Below are 27,017 nucleotides of genomic sequence, written 5' to 3'. Positions count from 1 at the left end.
GTAGGGTGGTTACTAGCCACGGCCGAAGCGTCCCGCCAGACAAGACCTGACCAAAGAAAATTCAGAAATTATAAATTCAAGAACGGCCCAACCGGGAATCAAACCCGCAACCTCCAACTTAAAACTTCAGAGCTCACCGCTACGCCACGGAGGTCGTCATAATGATGTTTAAGAATACAATCATTAAAATCAAAAACAGATCAGGTGAGATTATGGTCAAGTATTATTAGGTATTGAAAAAACAATAGAATTTACGTAACCTCGTTAACTATCGTAAGGTTTTTTTTATTTTTGTGTGGTTGAGTTAAAATTGAAACTACGAGGGTAGTTTATGAATAAGAAGTGAATAACAAATTCAGTTATGTTATCAACCTCAAATTTAAAACTATGGGGAAGATACTTAGCTCCACTTTTTACTGGCTATTCCATTTCCAAGCTTTTTATTATTTATAGAATAATAAAAATAACAGTAAGCTACGAAAAGATATTTAACATAAACTATTAAATTACACATAATCGGCGGCACTAAAAAACTGAATGATTTTTCTCTTTCTGACATCAGTAATTTAACAATCAAAAGAATAAGACAAAACATTGTTGTTCCTACAATGTTAGCCTTACAAAGTTGATTAATAAGAGGAAATGAAAACAGATGGCGTTTCATATTTGTTGCAGTAAAAATTTGCAATGTTCTATAGAAATGTTATATTAATTTACTAAATTTACCGTTTAAATATTAAAAAAGTTTATGACATGATGCATAAGTGAAATAAAAGTTATTCGATGACCTTTATAGCCCTTAATAACTATTATTCAGTTAAAGTTGTAGATCGCGCTATCGAAGTTTTTATGAAGTCTTCATATAAATAGACGTAGTTAGCAAAGCTCCTCGGGAGTCTGCGTCTACATCGCGCTGTGAATACGCGTCCTCTCAACAATATACACCATCTTTAATTACTTAATAAATATAAGTATTTTCTAAGATTGGTGTAGGTATGCGATTACTAAAAATACTGGCCCAGGGCGATGTAGATGTATTGACTCCTTTTTGCTATTCAACAATAGATTCTGATTGTTTTTTAAGTTGTCTACTATTTTCTTACCGTAATCTTTAAAAAAATTCGGTGAGATTTTGTTAGTTTGTAACCAACTTTGTTTGTGTTTGAAGTTGTGACCAACTACTTCTATCGACCGACAATATTATCACTATATATCGTCTTGGCAGAAATTATTAAAAATAAATGAAGTAAACAAAAATCGTTGCATAAACGGGAGTGTTGCATTTTTCAACGATTTTTTTATCACACTTTCAAAGAATAATTATATAAGTTAAAAGTTTTTTGGTTTTTAAATTTTATATTTTTATTTGTATAAGTACGGTTTTCTTAGCTGTTTGTTCATATTTTTGGGTTAAAATAAATAATACTATAAATGTTGGCATTACGGAGTATTTTAGGTGGTTTTAATTTTATATTCTATTTCATATAAAATTTTGCAGGTAAAAAGGTTTTAATAAAAATGTAAAATTTAACTCATGATGAAGTAGACGACTTTTTGAATGCATACAGAATTAAAAAAAAAATGTGTATACTTATGTACACACGTTAGAAGTTACACTCCTTTGGCGCACTATTAAAATTAAATAATCTTTTGTAATCTAATATTCTACGTTTGTAGAAACAGTTATTTAATAATTTAAAAGTTTTATTATAACGCATTATCAGTTAGTTATTTAAATAAAGTTTATTTAAATATCACAAAAAATATATTTCTATATAATTAAAGAAATGGATATAATAAACATAAATAAATTTGGAATACTAATAGACTCATTATCGGACAACCAACATTAAAGTTTGAGATTTATGTACAATTGAATCACCGAAATGCGCCTGCAGACTTTGACAAGTCAAACCTTATAGCTAACTTCAGGGTGTCGGTTTTTTGTGACGGTGTGCGCGCGCATCGTAAAAATTTACTCTCATCATTTTTCCCTAACGCGCCAAAAGAAGTGTAACTTCAAAAAAAAAATTGAACACAAAACAGCATTAAAAAGATGTAAGAAACTATCTATATCTTCTTATTACTGACATGGACCAACGTAACTTAACCGATGCAATTAATTGATTTGCGATGCCACAACTAGGCCACACTGCGACTGGCCTTTGGGAATCATTGCAAACTTAGTGCAGGGTTCAATGCCCTGTCGCCCTTTGAAGAGCGACCGTGGCTTTCATCACCCTACACTAGGCCGCCAGTAAATAACGTGGTCTTTGGGCACACACACTTGCATATTTATATCACGCCAGCCAGACGGGACGCGCGACACGTGTTGATTCTGATGGAATCGTAGCAATATCCACACTTCGACTAAAAATGCAAAGATATATCCAATATGTAAACCTTAAATACTTTAAGGTTGCCCTTTAATTTTTGACGACCTCGATGGCGCAACGATGAGCGCTGTGAATTCAAGTAGGAGGTCCTGGGTTCGATTCCCGTCAGGGGCAATTTATAATTTCTTAATTTCCTCTGGTCTGGTCTGGTGGGAAGCTTCGGCCGTGGCTAGTTACCACCCTACCGACAAAGACGTGACGCTAAGCGATTGAGTGTTCCGGTGCGATGCCGCGTAGCAACTGATTAGGGGTATTACTACCAAACTCCCTAACAGGTTAGCCCTCTACCATCTTAGACTGCTTCATCACTTACCACCAGGTGAGATTGCATTCAAGGGCGAAGTTGTAGTGGTTTTTTTTTTAAAGTTTACAATAACTTTATCAGTCAGAATGTTACGTTGGGGTAATGTGGTAATGTTACGTCTGATATGTCATCTATGTACAAGTTGGAATCATAAACTTGCCATATTGTGTTCTGACTACCTGGGTAGGTTTGTGATTACAACTTAGATAAAAAAAAAACATCACTATTAGTTGTCACATAAACCTTGTTTGTTAAAAGTTTGAGACGATGTGAGTTGTCATTAATTTTTAGGCAATTGTGTTATTTATATCGAATTGAGGTGCAATAAGGTATTACTTTATTAAAGCCGACCCTCTTGAACCCGAAGTTGTTAAAATCAAACTTGTGCAAGATCTTTAGATGGCAGATTTTTAGTAGCGCTATAAAAACGATAGATTTATAGATTATAGATTATTTTAATAAATAAATTAAATGTACTACAAAATCGCACACAATCGCCATCTAGCCCCAAAGGCAGCGTAGCTCGTGGGTGCTAATATAGCTAATGAATATTTTTTATGAAAATAATACACATATAATGTTATTATATACAGATAAACACACATACACTGAAAAAAATTCATGTTCTCAAATATTTTCCCGCTGTGGGAATCGAACCCACGGCCTCAGAAAGCAGGGTTGCCGCCAACTGCGCCATTCGGCTGTCAAATCGATCTGCCATCTAATGATTTTGGACTAAGTAGATTGATTATTTGTAGATTTAGATAGTAACAAGGTTTAACATTAGGCATTTATCATTTATATCAGTCACATTGATGACAGTCGTTCGGCGCAGTGGGCAGTGACCCTGCTTTCTGACACCAAGGCCCCCACGGCCACCAGACCAGACCAGAGAAAATTGAGAAATTATAAATTCCTAAATTGCCCCTGTCCGTTCAGAAAGGGAGGTCGTCAATAAGTGAATTCGATGAAATTACTTATTACGGTACGAAATTGCCATCTTTACGTAGCCATAACGTCTGTCCTAGTTAAATATGATTCACTATATTTAAAGTTTTCAATCAATCCCTACATTGGTAGGACGTTCATTATTGATAAGGTACCTACCTATTCCATTTTTTAATACGCTCGTTGAATTTGAGTCATGCCCATATCGATTTCCACTTCATATTACATTTATAAAGATTGGCTCCTAGAAAGAAATAAAATGATACGATTGTCTCTAATGCTGATCACACATTGATGGTAATTTTTGTGTATTAACTAGCATGATAGTAGATAGATATTTTCCGGGTCGGATAAACAATTAAGGTATGAATGAATATACCTTATTTTATTGTAGACCACACTCAAAGTACATAAAACAGAAAGCAATAACAAAACAGTGTGTACAATTTGGCGCAGTTATTAGGTTTTGTGAAGAACATACATATACATTGTTGATGCGGTCTTGTTTCGCCACTTGTTTTTTCTTCACGGATCTTCACGCAAATCTCTTCAATATCCCACAAACTTACAGTTTGCATTTTCTTTGCGCATACGCACAGTGCAGTGAATTCCAAAATATATGTTTCCTGATGTGACTAGACAACCGCGTTTTATCAATATTAGATCAGCGACATATACAAAAAAATATCTAGCCTTCAGGTACGTAACCCAAATATAATGCACTGCCTCAAATATAATGCTAAACCGCCTGCGCTGGAGTCCATTATTATCACTAATTCGGGACGTGGGATTCTGACAAAATGTATATACCCACTAGGCTGAATTCAGATACAATTTTCGCCGATTCATGGGGAATACATTCCACTGATTTCCAAAACACAACGCCTACGACATCGAATTATAAATATATATCTGCGGTCTAACCTTATTCTGCAGTCATCATCCAGTCTGCGGAGATTCCCAACATATGGTGTACCCACCAAAGACAATGCGCCCGTAAGCTACGAAACTTGTCACCGGTTATGTTATCAAAATGAAGCAATAGGTACCATATCGAGTGGTTCATACACATCGTTCGCAAATAACTAAACTGTAAGTGATTGTGATTGTTATTAATGTGAAACAATATTTAAAAGTTACTTTATCCAAATCTCCATTGACAACACAGTTGTTTTAAAACAGCTTTAAATGCGTTACATTACAAATAACGTTACGAGTCTTAATCATTTGATCAGAGAATCAGTCTATTAGACTTCCATTCAAATACTATCAAGTGGTCGTTTGTTTTTATCCGTTAATCTTCCAAATTATTTCAACGGTTTATAAATTCTTTCGTAATTAGAAAGCTATTTCATCAAAAAAGTAACAAAGGCTACATTTAAATTCAGTAATAAAAATATATCAGATTGAAATTGTAGTATAATGTTAAATTTTTATTTTCAATCGTATTTTTATGCATAGAATATTAATCCGGTGCCTATTTTTCATAAAATAATTCCCTTTACAGCTTATTATTTGATTACATAGTTCAGGAGATAATTAAAAAAATAAATCACGGGACGTGCGGGACGGGTTTAATTTTATGAGTATCAGCGTCGCAAATAGGGTATTTAAAAAAATGTCTGATAGCTGCCCGGCTAGCATGGGCAGACGTCAATTATCTCCCCGGGGAAAGGATAAAGATTTATCTTCTCCCACAGCTTTATCAACTCTCAGAGCATTGGCGCAAAAGTGGAAATAATATCCTAATAATATATGTCTAATAATAAACGGGGGTAAACTTCTCCTATTCCATGTTGCCGGGCTTTAGCAGGTGGACAAGTTTATTATATCCCTTGTTATGGGATAATCGGGGGATATAATTTTTGACTCCTGCCCGTGCTAGCCCTGCACGTATCTACATGAATAAAAGGCAACCAACAAAACAAAATATGTAGGATCATTAGAAAAACACCAAAATAAGTTATTTTTCTAAACAAAGTCATTATAGCTTACAAATGATAATAACCGGCAACCTATCTATTCGTGTTATCAGCTTAATATTTCGTTGCATTAACAAGCCCTTGACAATCAAGCAAGGCCGATGGAGCATTGATTATGTCGTCGTCATAACGGAATTGTAGCCCATAATTCTGCAATTATTGCTGGATTACAATGCAATTTGCCGAAGCACTAAGTAGCTAATGCTACTTAATTATGAATGAGTAAGCTGTTTCGATTGCATGTCAGGTGGCAGTGATTGTTTGCAGACCTTTACGTTGCTGTCTAACCAAATCATTTTTATTTATTTATTGTTTTCATATTACACTGATTACTTCGTGCATATTTCTGACAGTGGATGTTGCGAGTGTTGACTCATTGCTCAGAAACATGCTTTTTAGCTATAAGCCTGATTAGAAAGCTATTATAAAATCATCGCTGGAGAATGTTCAGAGTGGAGCCTAGTGAATAAGGCTTCAGGTTCTTCAGGTACTTTTCGCAGTTATGAGCTTTTTTAATTTAAACAATTTAAATACCACATGCTTTCTTTAAACGGTGAAGGAAACATCGCGAGGAACCCTGCATGCCTGAGAGTTCTCCATAACGTTCTCAAGCTCGTGTGAAGTCTGCCAATCCGCGCTTCGCTAGCGTAATAGACTACGGTTTAAGCACTTCTCTTTCTGAGAGGAGACCCGTGCCCTGTAGTGGGCCCGTAATAGGTTGATGGTGAAGATGATGATGACCCATACCAATGTCGATTTATTCAAGTTTAACGACTTCTAATTTTGGGGTTATACTAATTTACTTTTATCTTAAACGACAAATTAGTCAAAATATCACAGTACCAAAAATTCAAAACAAAAAAAATTAATAATCACATCAATCCAATCCATTTTCGAGTTTTTGCGAGAGACACAGGTATTTGATTTTAACATGAAATAGATAGTTATACTTGATTAATTCCAAGGCATCCGCCTAATCCGCCTATGAGCTGCGGATATGGGTATATTTCAAGTTAACAAACATTTCTGTCGATTAATTATTATAGATACTTCCCTAACTCACGCCTCTTTATATAATTCCGTTCTATTAGCTTGGTATTGAGATTAGTTATAAAGTTTGTGAAGATATTTTGATGTGTGAATATTTGGTTACTTAATCGGCTAGCCAAAATTTGAAACAAAGGCAGAATTTGAGCGTGTTTTAGATAAGCGAACACATTTAATTTTCCAAATTCCGAATATTCAAGAGTGGAGCGGAGGACAGAGTTCTCTAACTTTTTGTAGCTATGTGAGTTTTAAGCAATTAAATATCACTTTATTTAATGTTGAAGGAAAATATCACGAGGAAACCTGCATAATAATAATAATACAAATAAATAAATACTTGGACCTTGGTCACGAGATTACCCGTGGGATGTTGAGTCGACCATTATTGTTCCGATCGTCGTTTCAGTCAATGGTCCAAAGCATCGACCAACATCTCAAGAAGCTTTCACTTGGTTGTTGGATCAAGGATCGGACATAGTAGTCCTTGAAACGGCGCGTATTGTGAGGAGGTTCCTCACTCTGGAGCACTACCCGCCGGTTGCTTGGGTATTCGAAAGCCCCGCCCCGCAAGTCGAAGGTGGATGTTTTCTGTATAAATTTTTAATAGTGTTGTTTTTATTATAAGTTAGCATTGTTAAGAATTAAAAAAAAAATGAAAATCAATAAATTATAGAGAAATAATAATAATATTTATTTATTTGCCAAATTTAAGGTACATAACAAGTAAACATTTAATTAAACAGCCCCTTCACAATCGACTGTCACAGACAGTGTTCAAATGTTTTAAAAAAAAATACTTAGCAAAACTCAATAATCAGAAATGGGTAATAATGTAATTTTTCGAATTGATTAGGCAAATAATACTATTACAAATGTTGGTATACAGTTACAAAAGTTAACTAAGTAAGTATATTACATTAACGTATTCTTTTACACTATAAGCATGCCTGAAAGATCTTTATAATGTTCTCATACATGTGTGTCTAGCAAGTTAAACTTGGCAAGAGTGATGGACTAACTTAACTGCTCCTCATACGTTGAGGACAGCGTTATTTAGTAAACGGTAATCGATGAATAATGATGATTATACTCTTTTATTTTTGACGTGACAACGTCTTATAATTCGATGGAGCCGACTGCACGCACGAAAAAACATGACGCATGCGGCGTTACCTCGCTCTGAGGCGTTCCATTCAAGGCTTGAAGTGCAAGCGAGAGCGCGGATCGAGCGACTAAGAGGCACAGTCGGCCTCCGCGTTCGACATCTGTCTTTCTCCTTCTTGAGTGAGCGATGCGTCCGCGTGGACAGCATCTATACAATAATACATTTACATGTTTTCGGCAAGGATGAAGTGCAGTGAAAAGTGAATGTGGTGTCGATTGTTTATAGCAACGATAATATCTATCAAATAAATAAAATTAAAATTTGCTTTTGAAAAATGCAACCATTCCAGCAGTATTTTCTTACGACGTTGTCACGTTTAACTATCGTCAGTAAGCTGACTTTACAGACAACCAATTTTTTTTGTACACTGTCTCAGTTGAAAACCGGCTTCTCTTGGTGCAAGTTTAATAAGGAAGGCATAAACTAAGCTGTATAATTCCGAATGGGTGGTATACAGTGAGATTTGTTTCTACCCTTGGGACGAACTGTTTGCGAACAATAAACAAAAGTAAATCTCTTATTTTTTTCTTTATATTTTTGTCGTCTAGCCTTGACTGCCTCGTTGCTCGGTGAGCATGTTGGACTTTAGATCAAGAAATACTTACTGGGTTCGACCAACTGTTGACAGAATGCAAACAATTATTTACAGTTAATTATTAGTCGGTTTTGCTTAGTTTACTTAGCTTAGGTGGTGCCACCTGTGTTCTGATCTGTCAACACACAGCAAGTACCAACCCGGTGCTCGAAAATTAGCGGTGATTGACCCCTGTGCCTAGGAAAACGAGTTAAGCTGTCTGTTTTGATCTCTTTCCGGTATTGTCGGAACTGCCGTCCTGTCGGATTATGAGAATGTACCTGTGTTACACAAAATGGCACACTATAATATCGCCTGCGTAATTTTAAATCACTCTGGAGATTGACAACCGTGACCGAGAGCGGTCAGGGAAACTGTATTTATTCAAATATAAACATATAAATATAGGTACTAGGACCAAAGTGAGCGTAGCTTGTGTTATGCGTATTAAGATGACTGATAATTATTTTTGTGAATAATATACATAAATACTTATACGAGAAAAACATACAAACACCCAGAATCTGAAGAACATTCATGTATGTATGTATGTATGCAGTTTTTTTTCTAATAGTTTAGCAAAACAATTAGACAAGAAGATTGTACTAAATCGTAAGAGTTAAGTTTTGTTTGAAGGTAAGAAATTATGTGTAGTCTCTGGGTTTAGTTAAAAGTCAGGCTATTTAAATTCACATCGGCAGCTCGGAAAGCTAGTTTAATTGCGTTATTCTCTGAACCTTACATTAAGTTACGCGATGGTCGCCGCTCATACGGACATAAACCAATTATTTCGCATTTCTAACTTGCTTACTGCATTTTCGAATGGTTTCATTACATGCTTGAATCATTTTATGATTTATGGTTAACTATTGACCCGCCCTGGCTTCGGACGGGTGCAATTAAAACACTACTGAGGGCAGTTCTATTCATAATACAATTCCGTAAGTATAGCCAGCGTTTGCAATGTAAGCGCACAATAAAATGTTCACATTACAAATCAATGATTTTCCTTACATTTACTCTTCTTTTTATGTTTATAGACGAGCGCTTGGCTACAATCACACCTGATGGTAAGTGATGATGCAGCCTAAGTTGGAGCGCGCTTGCCTAGAAGATGCCTATTCATAATATAGGTACTGGGGAAAATGGAAGCTGGAAGGGCATTCCAGATTCTTGCGGATCTATGCTTGCCAGAATACTAAAATAGGCATGGTTACTGCATATAAACCTTCCTTCTTCAATCACTCTATCTATTGCTGAAAACTACATTAAAATTCGTTGCGTAGTTTAAAAATATTAAGCGTCCGAACAGCGGGTGTGACTTCGTTTAAAACTATGTTAAAATTATCATCATTCATATTTGACAAAAACGGCACGCTGCACGGGCCTTGGCCCCGGCCACGGCACAAAAGCGACCGTATCGAAGCAAATGGACATTATACTTTTTTAATTTATTAAATATATCACTTACAATTTTATAAATTGAAAATGCATATGAAATTTTCGGAACCGACAGGATTTGCACCTGCGACTCTCTGACTCTCAAGCCGCGATTGGCTGAGAGTCGCAGGTTCAAATCCTTAAATTTTTATATGCATTTTCAATTTATAAAATTGATAATTCCTCCTTTTAATAAATTACAAAAGTATAATGTCCATTTGCTACGGTCGCTTTTAGAAACTAGAAACAACTAACATTTATAGAAACTTGGTAGGCTTATGCTCTAAATCTCTTTTTCTAAGAGAGAGGAGGCCAGTTTCCGGCAGTAGGACAGTAGGGAATTTTGATATTATATCACACAGAAAAATCCGACTACTTGCATTAACCTTTGCCCACGGATGCACGAGGCTGATACATAGGGTCTATGGGGATATAGCTCAGATGTTCAAGATATTTTTATATCAAAGGAATAGCATACTCATAAATGCACTCATGGAAACACATTTCAAAGAACTAGAAATGTAACAAATAAATTGAGAGTAAACAACATTGAAGTAGTTTAATAGAGAAAACACAAATATAACTAAAATCTCTTTCGTAAATTCATTTTAACAACACAATTCGGTCCATTGAACGGTTACAATACAGCAGCCGGTGGAAATAAAATTCCTTTTAAAATTCACTAGTTTATAAGTAAGTGGTTGTACTGTCTAAGATGGGAAAATAGCGTCTGGTAGTTTATTGTACCTAAAATGCTTCTAGAGAAACGCCTAATTGCTTGGCGTTAAGGATTAGCTTTAAAATGGTTAAAGGCGAAGCTTTCCATTAGAACAAACGATTCTTATTTTTCTGTAAATGAAAAGAAACTTAATTTAAAATGAGTTGAGTCGATGCAGTAATGGATCGCTTTATATTATGTAAGTAGATATGAGGGCGACCCGCAAGCTTTGTCTTATTTTAACGTGAACGTTATAAATTGAATGCTAGTTTATGAAATTAACATAATGGGAGTATTCAAATACGAATGTTTATGAGCAGTTTCATAGAAACCCTATCTATACATACAATATAATCGTAGACTAGCTGTGTCGATACATTAAGGATTTTTGCAAAAGAAATTATTGGAAGAAGTTAGAATTAATAGCAGTAATAGAAGGCAAATATGCAATTTTTGAAGTTATTTTCTTTTTTCTGTGGATCTGTTTGTCTGTATGTCTGTATGTCTGTTGCTAAACTACTGAACGTGTTTTAGAGCAATTTGGTAAATTCATAGCTGATACTCCAGATTAAGCGGTGATATTGCATTGGGTAGAAGCTCGTCTTCACTTCAGGGCGCCGAGTTCAAATCCCAGCACGCACCGCTAATTTTCTAAGTTAGGTGCGTTCTAATTCATCAAAATATAAATCGCTTCAACGGTGAAGGAAACATGTTAGGCAACCTGTATGCATGAGAGTTCTCCACAATGTTCTCAAAAGAAGAATGAAGTCCACCAGTCCGCACTGGGCTAGTGTGGTGGACTAAGGCCTTAATAGTTAATCCCCTCCCAATGTGAGAGGAAACCTTTGCCCTATGGTGGGCCGGTAATGGGTTGATATGATGATGATGAATCTTTGAAAGCTAATAGGTACAGCTCTCAACCAAGAGCGCTAGATTTCTGTTTCTCGTAGTCTAGATCGTTGAGTCGTACAATAGAAACCTTCTATCAGAACGCTCGGTAGATCAAATCGTTTAGAATAAATTCGATTCGTTCGTAAGTCAGATACATTCTCTGCAGGAGTTCTCTACAATTCTGATAAAAAAAAAATATACTACGACAATACACACATTGCCATCTAGCCCCAAAGTAAGCGTAGCTTGTGTTATGGGTACTAAGATAGCTGATGAATATTTTTTTTTATTAATATAATACACATAAATACTCATAATATACAGATGAACACCCTGACACTGAAAAACGTTCATGTTCATCACAGAAACATTTTCCAGTTGTGGGAATCGAACCCACGGCCTTCGTCTCAGAAAGCAGGGTCGCTGCCCACTGCGCCAATCGGCCGTCAATAGATGGATGGATGATAGATCCTACGTCCCATTCAAACACAGTGCAGCTCTGTGCTCTTTATAACCCTTTTGCCATTTTAATCTGCACAATCTACTGTCGAGCTGCTGAATCAGTTAATATTAACTGACGCTGCCCGCCCTTCCACTAATGTTTATTATAAACTATAACTGATGCCTACGACTTGGTCCACACTTATTTTCTCGGAATAAAATGTACACGTGTCTCAAACAATTTCTATGCAAAATTTCACCAAAATAGTAGACAAGCGGATGAACCACGCATAGGCGACAAATACTATTTTATAATATGCCGCGGGTGACTTTTAGTTTTACCAGCAGTTTTTCCGAAATTAATATTATCTTATGTCTGTCTTAGGATGCAAGCTACGAGTATATTTGTGCTAAATTCCATCAAGATTGGTTCAACGATTATGCCAAACATAGGTACCTAAGAAACAAACACACAATTTTCGCATATTAACATACGCATGGTTTCCACGTTGCTGCGATAAGGACCAACCATTGTAGTTAATAACAAGAAGTCATTTCTCGGGATAAAAAATTTTGTGTGCTCTTCCGAGATATTATGTTTTCACCGCTTCCGCTTTCCTTATATTAATTGACACATCCTTAGTAATATTAAAAATGCGAAAGTGTGTTTGTTTGTCTATCAATAACTCAGCAACAGAGCAACTGATTGATGTGAAGTTTTGCATAGAGATATTTTATGAGCCCGAGCGTGACATAAGCTACTTTGTCAGCGAAAAATGAACAGTTCCCGTGGGAAGATACGCTTGCACTTGCTCGCTTTCTTGCATTTTTCCGGGATAAAAAGTAGCCCACGTAGCTCATGACCTATCACTATACCAAAAATCACGTCTCTTGGCAAAGATTTTCAATATACTACGCGAGCGAAGCCGCGGGTAAAAGCTAGTACACTTTCTAAAATAAAAAGGAATTTTAAGCGTCAGTAGGTATATCACGAATACGTGAGCCTCACGTTAAAAAATCCTTCTGCACTAGAAAATTCCTGATGTTAGACTACTTACAACACAATTGCGCGACCTTTAGATAATTTGAGACCCTTCTAGAATCTATATGACAACGTTTTTCTTTTGCAGGTAATGCTATTGGCGAAGTTGGTGGCAGGGCCCAATATTACCGCAAGTCATCGGGACATGAAAACGTAAGTTGTTTCATCTATACTAATATTATAAAGCTGAAGAGTTTGAATGAATGAATATACTTTTATTGCGCACCACAAAAAGTACATAGAAAAAAAGAAAAGTATAACAAAACAACGTATACAATTTGGCGGCCTTATCGCTTCATAGCGATTTCTTCCAGGCAACGAATGGCGAAGATAAAAAACAGGTACAGAAAATAGTTAGGTGGTGCATATATACATATACCCATAAAATAAATATTTCATTACTTAAATATATACATATAATATTTCGAAAAAGAATATCTGTAACTAAAGTCTGATAAATAAACAAGTAACTACAATTGTATATATAATATATAAAAATGATAATTACTTAAAAATATTAATAATAGTTTAAATATAAAATAAATAATTATCCTCAAATAAAAATAATAAAAATGAAAAAAAGAGAAGTAGGGAGCAGTGGACTATCCCGGGTCATCAGTTGATTGAGACAAAAAGTGATCTTTTACAAGTTTTTTTATGATTTGGATAGATTTTGCCTCTCTAATAGCCAAATGCAAGGCCTTCCAAAGCTTAACAGCCTGAGTAGTAAAAGACTTGTGGTTAAAAGAAGAATTATGTGAAGGCACCTTTAGGATCAGTTTCCTTGCAGAGCGGAGAACTTGGAGTTTGTTTAATTGAACGCGCTAATCTCAGAAACTACTGGTTCTAATTGGAAGAATATGTTTGTTTTGTATAGCCCATTTATCGAAACAGGCTTATACGCTTCATAACATTAGGGTACGACGAATAGGAGCAGAACATAATTGAGAAATGTTGCAAAAACGGGAAAGATTATTCCTCTGGAGAGCTTCAGTTGCATACAATGAGTAAACTGTTAAAGTTACGCTTAAATAATGTTTGAAAGAATGGTTCCTCTATAAAAGCTCTACAAAAAAGTCCCCGACAGCATTTGACTCTGACTCATCTTTCAATGTTGACTAATACGCGGAGGAACGCGGTCGCGAGGGAGCGCTAGTTTATATTAAAATCTCTTCTACGCCTGGTGAATATCTTTAAATACGTATTAAAATTGCAGAATGATGCATGGGATTTACGGGGGAATAGAGAAAAGTTCTGGATTTTGTTTTGACTAATTTAAGTAGCAATGGTAAGCGTAGCTTGTGTTATGGGTATACTAAGATGAATGTATTTTTATAAGTAATTTAGATATATAAATACCTAAGACGCTGAAAAACATTCATGTTCATCACACAAACATTTTTCAGTTGTGAAATCGAACCCACAGTCTTAAACTCAGAAAGCAGGCACTGCACCAAACGGCCGTGCGCCAATGCGCCATTTAGACAGATATAGAAGATAACTGCCTAACACTAGCGGTTGCCGGCGATGTCGGTCTCATACAATTTGCCCCGTAATCCTTACTCCATCCCACTCGCAGTAAACGGTTGGCACCATGAAGTTTTTAAAGATAAAAAACCGACACGCGCATAGTACCTACGCTACGCGACGCCTATCTAATAAAGAGACAGGAATCACATGATTTTCATATTGATTGTGATGTTAGGGCTTCATCTGATTTCTATAAGTCTTAGAGACAGTACATAATGTGCCTCGAAACCCTGTGCAGTACTATTCCGGTTTTAATTTACAAGTCTTTTAGCAAATACGATACGCTCTAAAACACGCTACTTTCATAAGCGTTAAGTAAAAAGCGGTTCTTAGGACATCGCAAAAACCCGCTTAAATTTTATTTATTTTATAGATAGTAAAATATGTATAACTCAGGTATTCGACTTCTACCTACACCTACTTTATCCTACTGGTTATGTTACTACTTATTCTGATAATAAATACATGTATCTATAATGTCACACTAAAACACTCTGACCGCGATAGCCAGAGAGATGCGGTTTCAATCCCGCTGTACCTGTATTTAGTACATCGATCAATAATAATGTAGTATATGCGTAGTCCCATACATAATCTAAGAAAATTGAGTGTCTGACATAAGTCAGAGAGATAACTCTATTCTTAAAATGAAAAGAAAATGAAATTAAAATGTAACGAAAACTAAACGAGCATTAAATAAAAATAAAACAAAAATGTGCTTTTTTAAACAAATAAATTTATAACTGGACTGATAACTGATGGATATTTTTATGAATGATATACAAATACTTATAGTATATAAACAGCGTGTAAATGAAAACCGAAATAATACTTCACAGGCTTTAGAGGAATATTATGTACTTCTGAGACTCCGTGTCTCTGAGACTTATCTGTGAAATCGAAAAATTAATAGATTTGAGTAAACCACTGTCATATTTTTTCATGAAAGAAATCAGATACAGTACATGAAAATTAAAATCATATAACTTATGTCACTTTATTAGCTACGCATCGCGTAGCGTAGCTACTATGCGCGTGTCGGTATTTTTTTTTCAGTAGGGTTGACATAAGTAAACACTTACAATGTTTTGAATGAGTTTGTACGGAAAAATAAATATGCTTCCTTTGTTTTAATATTTTTACCGGGTGATTTCTTACGAAATGCACTTATGCATCCTTCAATATTATTTCGTAAATCGGTTACACGTTGTATAAACACTGAAAAAAAATAATTTTCAACACGCAAAACATTTTCGAGCAGTAGGAATCGAACCTACTACCTAGACTAGAAAGTAGGGTCACTGCCCACTGCACCAATCGGCCGTCAAACAACAATTTTAACACCAATTAGGACAGTATAACTTTTTTGATACATCCCTAGGTACATCTTTCTTTCTTTTGTCTGCAGGAGCCAATCGAGCAATGCCCAGTAGTGCTGGATATCGAAGCCGACATCGACACGAAGACCATTTACCCCTCTTTTGACTTCCAGGTGAGCCCCTTTTGTAGTTATGCCTCTGAATGTATCCGGTGCTTAACTGGAGCACAATTCTCTTCTCTGTTTGCATATAGGATGAACCTTTAATGCGATTGCAGTGAAATGATGGTGATAAATACATTCGCTAACTTCAAACTTACTTCAATACAACTTAGGCTTACTAAAATATTAGTTTCCTGGTATAAGAAAAACTCACCACCTTTCCCTGTACTTGGCGGGTCTCGTCAAGTAACAAACCAATCGCAGACATTCAAAGCTGCAATTAGAAAGGCCAAGACTATTATAATAGTATAAAATGTTCTTGTTAAAAACGCCTAATAGTATTAAAATCCATCAACGACCGACAACGATAATGAAGAATGCGGCCAAGAATAAGGTCCTTATCGTGAGAGAAGTCCCGCAAACGCGGTGCTTAAGTAGTGAAAAGCGTTGCAAGATTTATATCTATTTTCAACATAATGGTGTACACGTTATTTGCAGAAAAGGGTAAAAGTAACTTGCGAACAAACTCTTAATACCTAATTTGATAGTTTCTATTGAATATGGTATGGTATGGTATTAAATACATGTCATTAATGCGCCCTTAAGACCCAAATGCAAAAGTATTTACATTATTTAAATCTTTTGTATATAGCCGCTTGACTTTAAAGCTACACGTGTTAAATACATTTTAACGACATAACATAACAATTTTAAACTCCTGCTGGTAAATTTACCTTATCTTTAAAAGGTTATTCATTATATTCGTGTATATAACACTGAACTCCTAAACAGTTGGACTGATTTTGCCAAAACTTTATTGGATGGATTAGAACTTCTAGCGACACCTAACAGGTCTAATGCCCGTTTTCACCAAACCCTAATGATTGAATGCCTTATAATTTAGTCGATATCTATCGAAAGAAACGTTTGACCAACTCTTAGGTGACAACTATTGGTGATCTTCATCATCCTCGACAACAACCTAGGCGTCTCTTGCTGGACATAAGCGTTTCCAACCTCTTCCGCCTTTCTTATTCAGCCAGAAGTGGTGCTAGCCCAGTGGGTAGGACTTCAACTTCACTTTCGTGGGCCGAGTTCGAATCCCAGCACGCACCTCTGACTTTCCTATAATAAATAAATAAATATACTACGACAATACACACATCGTCATCTAGCCATAAAGTAAGCGTAGCTTGTGTAATGGGTACTAAGATGACTGATGAATATTTTTATGGATAATATACATAAATACTTATAATATACAGATGAACACCCAGACACTGGAAAAGACTTATGCTCATCACGCAAACATTTTTCCAGTTGTGGGAATCGAACCCACGGCCTTGGACTCCGAAAGCAGGGTCGCTGCCCACTGCGCCAGTCGGCCGTCCTATGTTTTGTGGCTTTTAAGGAATTAAATATCACTTGCTGTTTAGACGGTGAAGGAAAACATTGTGAGGAAACCTGCATGCCTGAAAGTTCTCCATAAAGTTTTCAAAGCCCACCAATCCGCACTGGGCCAGCGTGGTGGACTAAGGCCTTAACCCCTTCTCATTGTGGGAAGAGACTCGTTACCTGTAGTGGGCCGGTAATGGGTTGATATGATGAAAGTCACAGTTTATATTGGTTGAATTTCTGTGATAAAAAAACCTCATATTAGAGAGAGGAAGCCTATGCCCAGCTGTGGGAATGCATCCTCATTCCAGTTAAACAGTCATCATCACATCACATCAACCGATAGACGTCCACTGCTGGACATAGGTCTTTTGTAGGGAGTACCAAATTCCACGGTTCTGAGCCGCTTGGATCCAGCGGCTACCTGCGACGCGCTTAATCTCGTCTGTCCACCTCTTTGGGGGTCGACCAACGCTGCGCTTACCAGTTCGGGGCTGCCATTCCAGCACCTTGGGACCCCAAAGTCCATCCTTTCTCCGAACTATGTGCCCGGCCCATTGCCACTTCAGCTTCAAGACTCGTTGAGCTATGTCGGTAACTCTGGTTCTTCTACGAATCTCCACATTTCTGATTCGATCGCGTAGAGATACTCCGAGCATAGCACTCTCCATCGCCCGCTGAGTGACTCTGAGCCTTCTTATGAGGCCCATAGTTAACGGCCATGTTTCAGAGGCATAGGTCATCAATTTGCGATTAACTTTAAAACTGAAGAAGAGACACGTGCCCAGCATTGTCCTGTAATGGTTTGATTATAATAATAAAGTGTCTGTTGGTTTTGTACATTTTTTTGTTATCGGATTGGATTTTAAGCTACTAAAGGTCTTAAATTTTGTGTTAATCAGTCGATATATTAATGAACAACTGGTAGAGGATTCCCTTGCTACTATTTAACCGAAACCTGCTGATTTAAATGTAGGCATTTAAAAAAAAATATTTTGTAGTTTAATCCTATCCAGTCACTAATAATAATCGTTTGTTAAAAATAATAGGGTACCGAAATATTTTGGTTAAAATGTTAGTAAAAACTTTGCCTCTCGTACTTACGGATCGAATTCAGAAAATTCTTGCTTTCTTTTTGAAGTAAGTTAAAAACCTTTACCGTGAAGCTGAAAGAACTAGAGTAAAAAGAAAGCTTCTATTAATTATAACTTATAATACCTTTGACGCTGGCGGTCTTTGTCTGTAACAATTTTGCTATGAAGATTGCTTCGAATTAAACTGAGATGTTATTTTAATTTATGAGATGGGAATATTTTCTTAATGGAATAATGTGTAAACGATGGAAGCTTTAGTAAAATGCTTTTAGTTAGAGCCTGAATAAATTGTGTGACTAATATAATAATGAGACACTGTGAATTAATGAGGGTTTAAATACTTACTAGTACAATTTGTTGCGTATTCTATCGTTAGTTTACTTTGATTTTACTGTTTTATTTGCTACTTCCAGTTTACTACATGTTGGGTTCATATTATAGCATATTACAGCCCACTGCTAGACTAAAGGCCTCTTCAAGGCCTCGGTAGGGTTTTCCCATAATCTATGGTAGTAGTAGCATAAAGAACGCTGCTGTCCGTTCCCGCTACATTCCCTTTGTCGCCTGGTAAGACACCAGCCGGAAGAGAAGGGGTGGTGACAACAAGGTACATTTTAGCTGAAATCGTATTCTCCCGGGCTACCTAACGTTAGTGCTAAAAATAAAACTAATTAGCTATTGATCCCGACAAACTGCGCAGCTTAAGAGTGCAGCACAGTAATTATAACCCGATACTCTAATAAATATATACAAGGACTTCAAAGTAATCGCGCGGCCAAATTGGAAAACGTAATATAGGTAGGCGATACAAAACTCGGTCAGCGACATTAAATTCGGCAAAAGAGCTAGAAAATAAAGGAGTCTTGGGAAATTCTGGAGAAGGTCTTTACTCAAAGGAAAATCTTAAATTATTACAGAAAGCCGCTTACGATTAAATAAATACACTACACAATAAAATAAAACTGTAATATGTATAAAGTGAAGCCGTGATAGCCCAGTGGGGTAGGATTTCGAATTCACTATCGGGTTGCCGAGTTCAAATCCCAGCAACTTTTCTAAGTTATGTGCGTTTTAATTACTAATATTTCTTCAACGATGAAGGAAAACATCGTGAGCAAACCTGCATGCTTTAGAGTTCCTATAATGTTCTTAAAGGCGGGTGTCGTGTCCATCAATCCGCCAGCGTGGTGGTCTACAGACTAAACCCCTTCTCATTGTGGAAGACATTCCGTGCCCTGTATTCGGTCAGTAATTGATACGATTATGGTGATAATGTATAATTTTTATTGCCTAGTGCTAAAGTACTAGTATCTTTTTTTATAAATTTATATTTACATACATACATTTTCCCTGACCGCTCTCAGTCACGGTTGTGATCTCCAGAGTGATTTTACAACTACTCGGGCGATATTTTAGTGCCCAATTTTGTGTAACACTGTGATGTGACGGCAGCTCCTACACGACCGGAATGAGATCAGGCGCGGGACCGACATCTTAACTAGCTTACCTAGGCTCGGGGGTCAATCACCGCTAATTTTCGAGCTCCGAGTTGGTACTTGCCATGTGGTGACGACCAATCAGAACACAGTTTTCAGCACCCCCTCATCTTCCCGCGGGTGTCGAAGGGAATGTAATTGAGAACGGGTAACAGAGTCCTCTGTTCTACTAATAGCCAAGCGAGATAATGAACAAACCATCCCGTTGAGAGAGGCCAATGATGATTGGCAGAAGAAGATTCTTCGGCCAAAACATGCATACTAGTTAGAAAAATACTTACCGAAGTCATACATAAACAAATTACTTTTAAAACTAAATAACATCTAAATACACGAAATAGGCATAAATTAAGATTACCCAAGACTAGAACTAAGTATGGCAGTAAAACTATACAGGTGGAGGGAGCACTACTATACAATAGTCTACCCAAAGAAATTTTTGCGAGAAATCTTTAAAATCATTTAAAAACAAGTTAAAAAAGCATTGTTCAATTTAATATTCGACTCACAGGCACTTATGAAGCGTTCATACATTTAACATGTAACACTAATGTTAGTGATGGTGATAACTGCATTAACTTAAAACTAAAGCTTGGTGGACCCTCCTCTTCCTCCTGTTGGGAGAGGCCTTAGTGAACTGTTATAGCGTGTTGACATTATATTTCTAACCGCATATAAATAGAAGAATATAATAATAAGACGGTAAGCCGCGAGAGTGTCATTGGTGCCAGTTCTGATGTACACATATCTCTTAAGTCAACTAAACTGTAAAGTCTATAAATGTTGCTATTCTTTTCTGCACGAAACAATGTGAAAAGGATAGCACTATTTTAGTCTGTTCAAAAGTGTGCACAATTAACAATAATTGGATATTTATATCCCGGGGTAGCATTGGAATTCTAGGTATAACAACCTAAATCGACGCGCGTCAAACATTTATAGCTAGCTGATCCTCGGCGGTTTTGTCCAGTTTACTGATCTTTAAAATAATGAATATAAAATGCAGAAGTAGTTATATATATTTTTTTTTGACTTTTCGCTTCAAGCACCAGTAACACTTGCCAACAGCATCACAGACTACATAAAGTAATTAACGCATCCGCTTGGAAATTCAGAATGATGAAATGGTTTCCATTAACGACGGACGTATTGGAAATTTATAATTCCATATACGTACAAAGTTTAATCCTCTATGTCAAACCTGTTACCCCGGGTTCATAAAAACGCTTTTAGATATTCCATTTAAAACTATTTGAATAGCCTTAGTTTAAAAACATAAAACTATTTATAAAAATTTCAAGCCCCGCTTCACCCTTTCGTGAGTAGATTTTATAAAAAATCTTAGCGAATACCAACAACCTTCTAATAATACCTTTCGAACCCCCTTTCACCCCTTTTGGCCCAGCAGTGGAGCGTAGTTAGGCTAAAGATATGGTGAGGATGAAAGTATTTTATGTATTTCTTCTTATGATATGCTCGAGGCAAATAAGTAAATAAAAAAAACTATTAATTTTGGAAAGTTAGCGATTAAGAGCGTAGATAGTTCTTGGCACTTATGTGGCACTAAGATAATTTTCGAATTCAATGTTTTAAAAGTTTAGTTTTTTAAAGGCTGAAATAAATAATAATTACTCTAATAGGTGCATTAAAAGGATATACTTAGTTTGCGCTTCGTTTTTTTCCCAACATTGTGAGGATGTATGTTTTTAAATTACGTATGTTCGGCTTAGCCTCTGCACTGACACTGACCTTTTTACAATACTTTATATCCCGGTTTTACACCCGTGAAACGTACACGTACTTTTATAAAAAGCCATTATCATCATCATCATATTAACCATTTACCGGCCCACTACAGGGCACGGACGAAGTGTCCTCCCTCAATGAGAAGGGGTTAAGGTCGTAGTCCACCTTGCCCAGTGCAGATTGGTGGACACCACACGCCTTTGAGAAAATTGTGGAGAACTCTCAACTCAGGTTTCCTCACAATTGATAGTATAATTTCTTAAAACGCACATAACTTAGAAAAGTGAGAGGTGCTGGGATTCGAAGTCGGCCCACGAAAGTGAATTCAAAGTCTCATCGCCGCTTCTTCATTTATTCCGACAACTGCTATAAATGTACAACTACACCCAATTTAATCCGCGCGAAGAGGATACTTGCTCTGCTAATACGCTTAAATCTATGATCGAGATCATAAGCCCCAATTACTAGTTAATGCGATAATTCATACCGGCGCGGCGTTCCGGCATAAATGCATAAGCAATTTTCGTCTGGCAACGAAGCGTGTTTACGAAACACAAGTACAAACTAAGATTTAAATATTTATTAACATATTATGAAAATGAGGCTTAATTTGCTACACTCCGCTAAAAGCAGGAGAATCTGTATGGTGTAATTTATAATTTCTTCAATCCTTTTACTCCACACCAAACCGATCTTCGGCAATGTACACTCAACGCACGTTTCGCTCCGAAACCGGAGCATCCCCAGGAGATGTTGACTTTACAATGAATAATTGTAAGACAAAAAAAAAAAAAAATTATTATTAAGTTTGCCGAAGATCTGTTTGGTGTAAAGTATAAGAATTGAAGAAATTATAAATTACACCACATAGATTCTTCTGCTTTTCGCGGAGTATAGCAAATCAAGCTTTATTTTCATAACATAAGAGTTCATCATGAAATACCGCAAAGTAACGCCTGCGTCTATCCAATATTAATTAACACTAGCTGACCCGTGCAACTACGTCTGCACCAAATCGGTTATTACCGGAAAACACAAATAAAATTACATTTTCTAAAAATCAATCCTAGCTAGATCGATTTATCGCCCCCGAAACCCCCTGTGTACTAAATTTCATGAAAATCGTTGGAGCCGATTCCGAGATTCCAATTACATATATATATAATGGAATATATAATACAAGAATTGCTCGTTTAAACATATAAGATAAAATACCAAAACCAAACTACCAATCCAAATACTTGCTTGCTTTAAAAAAAATGTCATGTAGATAAATGAGTATACTACCAAAATGTATATAAATCATAATAATCAACTCATGACCGTCCCACTACGACTCTCCTCTCAGAATGGGAAGAGTGTAGGCCGTAGTCTACCACGCTGGCTAACTGCGGATTGGTAGACTTCACACGCCGTTAAGAACATCATGGAGAACTCTCAGGCATACAGGTTACCTCACGATGTTTTCCTTCACCGTTAAATCAAGCGATATTTAAATTTCTTAGATTAAAAACGCACATAACTCCGAAAAGTCAGTGGTGCGTGCCGAGGCTCGAACTCTGTCCCGATGAAAGGAAAGCCGAAACCTTACCCACACTAGGCTATCACTGCTTAAGTATATATAAGTATTGATTATATAAAACTGTTTTAAATCTAAAATTCGATGCCGTGAAAACATGGTTTATGTACGTGTTGAGATTTTATATATATGTCGTAAGAAACTAGTGAAACATCGAATTTTTACGACGGTTGCTCAGGAGTGGATAATAGGCAACTTATACAGTTTTTTCTTTTGATGAATATTAAAAATGTGTGTATTATCTTACTAAACTGTTCATAATAAAATTTAAATACAACTTTCATACAGAAAAAAATGTATTTCCGAGGTATAGAAAAATAACTAAGTATGAAAAGAATAGCTTGAATTGATTGGCATAATAATGGCAAAATATTGAATATTTTTATCGAAATTGCTACTACATCCCGTAGGTGCGAAGCCTTGCACCTCGCAGTTTCGAAATAACTTTGCTTTAGGCTAAATCTGTCTAATTCGGTGTTAACTGACTACATTCGCTTCACATAATGTGCACGCTGATATTAAATTTGTCATCTGAATTGATTAACGGTTTGAGGCAGAGATTGACAACCTTTATTATAGCTAGTGTTTTGATGAGTTGTATGTATAAATATTGTACCCGTAACTGTCTCTTATCATCATCGTATTCCACGGTATTGTAAGATGTAATCTTCGACTGCCGGTTGGCGCAGTGTGCAGCGATCCTGCTTTCTGAGTCCAAGGCCGTGGGTTCGATTCCCACAGCTGAAAAGGGTTTGTGTGATGAGCAAGGATGTTTTTCAGTGTCTGGGTGTTTATCAGTTAGTATTTATGTGTATTATATTAATAAAAATATTCATAGGTCATCTTAGTACCCATAACACAAGCTTCGCTTACTTTGGGGCTAGATGGCGGTGTGTGTATTGTCGTAGTATATTTATTTATTTATCAATCTATTGCCCAAAAGATTTTTACTGCCGTGTTGTATTATCCTTTATCTCTAAGACATCCTAGAAAGCCCCCCTTTTTATTTGGATACATATTTTTTCGTGTTTAAAAGCCACTTTAAAACCTCAAACTTCTTAGAGGTTACCACAACACCTATTCCAGCGGGTGTCGTACGAGGTGACTAAGGGAATGTAATGGAGAGCGGGAATCAGCGTCCTCTGTGCCACTACCACCATCCACTACGATCACCAACTCCTTCCCAGCGTGGTGATTATGGACAACCCCTGAAGTTGGAGAATTAGCCTTTAATCCAGCAGAGGACTGTTATAGGCAATAGCCTATAAATAGATAAGATGGTCCTCAACATAAACAATGTAAATGGGAATAAAACAGAATCTGCAGTTCTAACACATATTTTTTTTTTTTATAAAAATGTAGTTACAATCATTCGCTGGTGTGTCTTATGAATAAATAAAAAATAAAAAAAACTAATCAGTGCGAAGCGGTGATAGCCCATTTGGTAGGAGCTCGACTTCACTTTCGCGGGGCCGAGTTCGAATCCCAGCACGCACCTGCAATTTTTCTAAGTTACGTGTTGTTTAAGTAATAAAAATATAACTTGCTTCAACGTTGTAGGAAAATATCGTGAGGAAACCTGTATGCCTGCGAGTTCTACATAATGTTTTCAAAGGTGTGTGAAGTCCACCAATCTGTACTGGGCCAGTACAATCTTTACTGGTGGACACCTTCTCATTGTGGAAGGAGATACGTGCTCTGTAGTGGGCCGGTAATGGGTTGATATGATGGAGCTAATCTCTCTTACTCTCTCTCCTATTTTAGATATACAGTGCTTAGACATTCAGTGGGCTTAGGTTCTTGATCTCGTAGCTCTCGTAGCTTTAATTAACGATTAATATCAGAGTTGGTGGCTTTACGTGCTGTTTGCATTATGACCTGGTAACCAACTTGGAAATGTTGCTATTTTGTGGGTAACACTGGCGCATTTGTTGCATGAACACTTGGGTACCATTGTTCCATAGAAAATCGGTCAAGTGTACACCACGTTTCCAGGTCAACTTTTATGAATGGCTTATGATTTTATCATCAGCCTAATTAATGTCCAACAACACTAGCTTCCGCTTCGAATAATAGACGTTAAACCCAAGACTATAATATACGCCACATATGATAAGATTTTTAGATTAAGATTTTATGATTTATTAAAATATTTTATTAAAGGATTATTTCATATTCATTATTTTATGCGATAATAATAATTGTTTATTGTTCAATAAAACATAGGTACAAGTTACATTACATCTGCACAATAAACATATATTATTGTTATAATTAACACGTATGTACAGAAATCAACTGTCCCTAAGCTAGGTATAAACCTGTGTTATAGGCGACAGTGCTCTCCTTATAAATATGGCTCGTTTAAAACAAAAAAATGAAAGATATGAATTTGCAGGTAACGCGATAAGAAACGGTTGTTTGTTTGGAATTGTCAAAAACTATATCCTAACATTGTTCACAAGTTGTAACTACTTTGCTTATAATTGAGAAGTTGTACCTATAAGCTCGGTCTCATATACCACATTTATAAACTCATTTTCAAAAATAATCTCTTTATCAGCAAGTCTATGTCTCTAGGTCCATTTTTAAAGTAGATTTATCACAAGAATTATACTATATCAAAACGTAACGTACACCCTTAACTTAAACTATGAAGGGCGATTAACGAACCAAAATAATGCGTAGCTTAAAAGTTACCTCCTTAGTTTGGGGGCGAAGAACCAGACTACGTATGTTATTTGTAAGTTTGAAAATTCCATGAAACCCCTCAAAATAACTTTGCAACTGCAAATTTTCTACGTAGAGATATGTAAAGAGATTCGCGAACTGTCGCTTATTTATATTTTTTTTGCTTCTCTTTCACATAGTTTTATACAACTAAGTAACTGTTAAGTTGTTGAGCATAAAATAGCAAACGTTTAAAATAAATTAGATATTTTTGGTGACTTATTATTTTTAGACACGATTTTGTCAAACAAGACCTACAAGACCAATGAATTGATTAGTTTTTCTTTATGCTACTACAATCCTTGACTTCATTCTCACCTGGTGGTAAGTGATGATGCCGTCTAAGATGGTAGTCAGATCGTCGGAAGGGCGGTAACTAGCAACGGCCAAAGCCTCCGAACAAACCAGACCAGAGAAAATTCAGAAATAATAATTTACCTTATTGCCCCTGCGGGGGAAAAAATACGCCATGTTGTACCACCTAAATTATTAAAAACCATATTATTTGGCTTTGGAACTTTGTATACTGTTCTTCTGCGAACATGGGTGGATCATGGATGGATGGGACGGTGAATGTAAGACTTAACTAATACAGCTTCGGATTGCGCAAAGGTCCCTTTTAAAATTCATGTAATTAAGACCATATAGATACCCAACGCTTGATTTATAAAGAACTGCAAAAATATTTACAATTCGACAACTAGTAATCCTACAAGCAATTGTTACAGTCCATAGGACAACTAAATAGGAGAAGTAACCACGCTGTTAGCTTTTCACGGCAGTAGACAATTAAAAAAACAATCAACTTACCTGTATAACAAACTTGAAATTAAACGCTATTTCAATGCAAGACTACACAAAATATTTGGCTAAAAATTTAAATTACGAAGATACCGATAAATTATTAAAGTAATATCGTTACAAAAAAACACACACACACGCAAACTTAGACACACACGCACATGTACAAACGTATACACACCAGGATTAGCATGTTAGATTATAGATATTTGGTTTTT

General features: G+C 36.3%; 1 protein-coding gene across 1 annotated transcript in view; it reads left to right on the top strand.

Moving 5' to 3' along the window:
• The window catches only part of LOC120636039 (alpha-mannosidase 2), a 186,483-nt gene that overhangs the window by 133,596 nt on the left and 25,870 nt on the right, over nucleotides 1-27,017 (top strand). Inside the window, exons 3-4 of the mRNA XM_039907298.1 lie at nucleotides 13,037-13,101; nucleotides 15,887-15,970. Coding sequence (XP_039763232.1) covers nucleotides 13,037-13,101; nucleotides 15,887-15,970 — 149 coding nt within the window. The remainder of the gene's footprint in view (nucleotides 1-13,036; nucleotides 13,102-15,886; nucleotides 15,971-27,017) is intronic.

Source organism: Pararge aegeria, chromosome Z (assembly GCF_905163445.1).
Source record: "Pararge aegeria chromosome Z, ilParAegt1.1, whole genome shotgun sequence".
NCBI classification, from domain to species: Eukaryota; Metazoa; Arthropoda; class Insecta; order Lepidoptera; family Nymphalidae; genus Pararge; species Pararge aegeria.
This window is presented reverse-complemented; position numbering and strand designations above follow the sequence as displayed.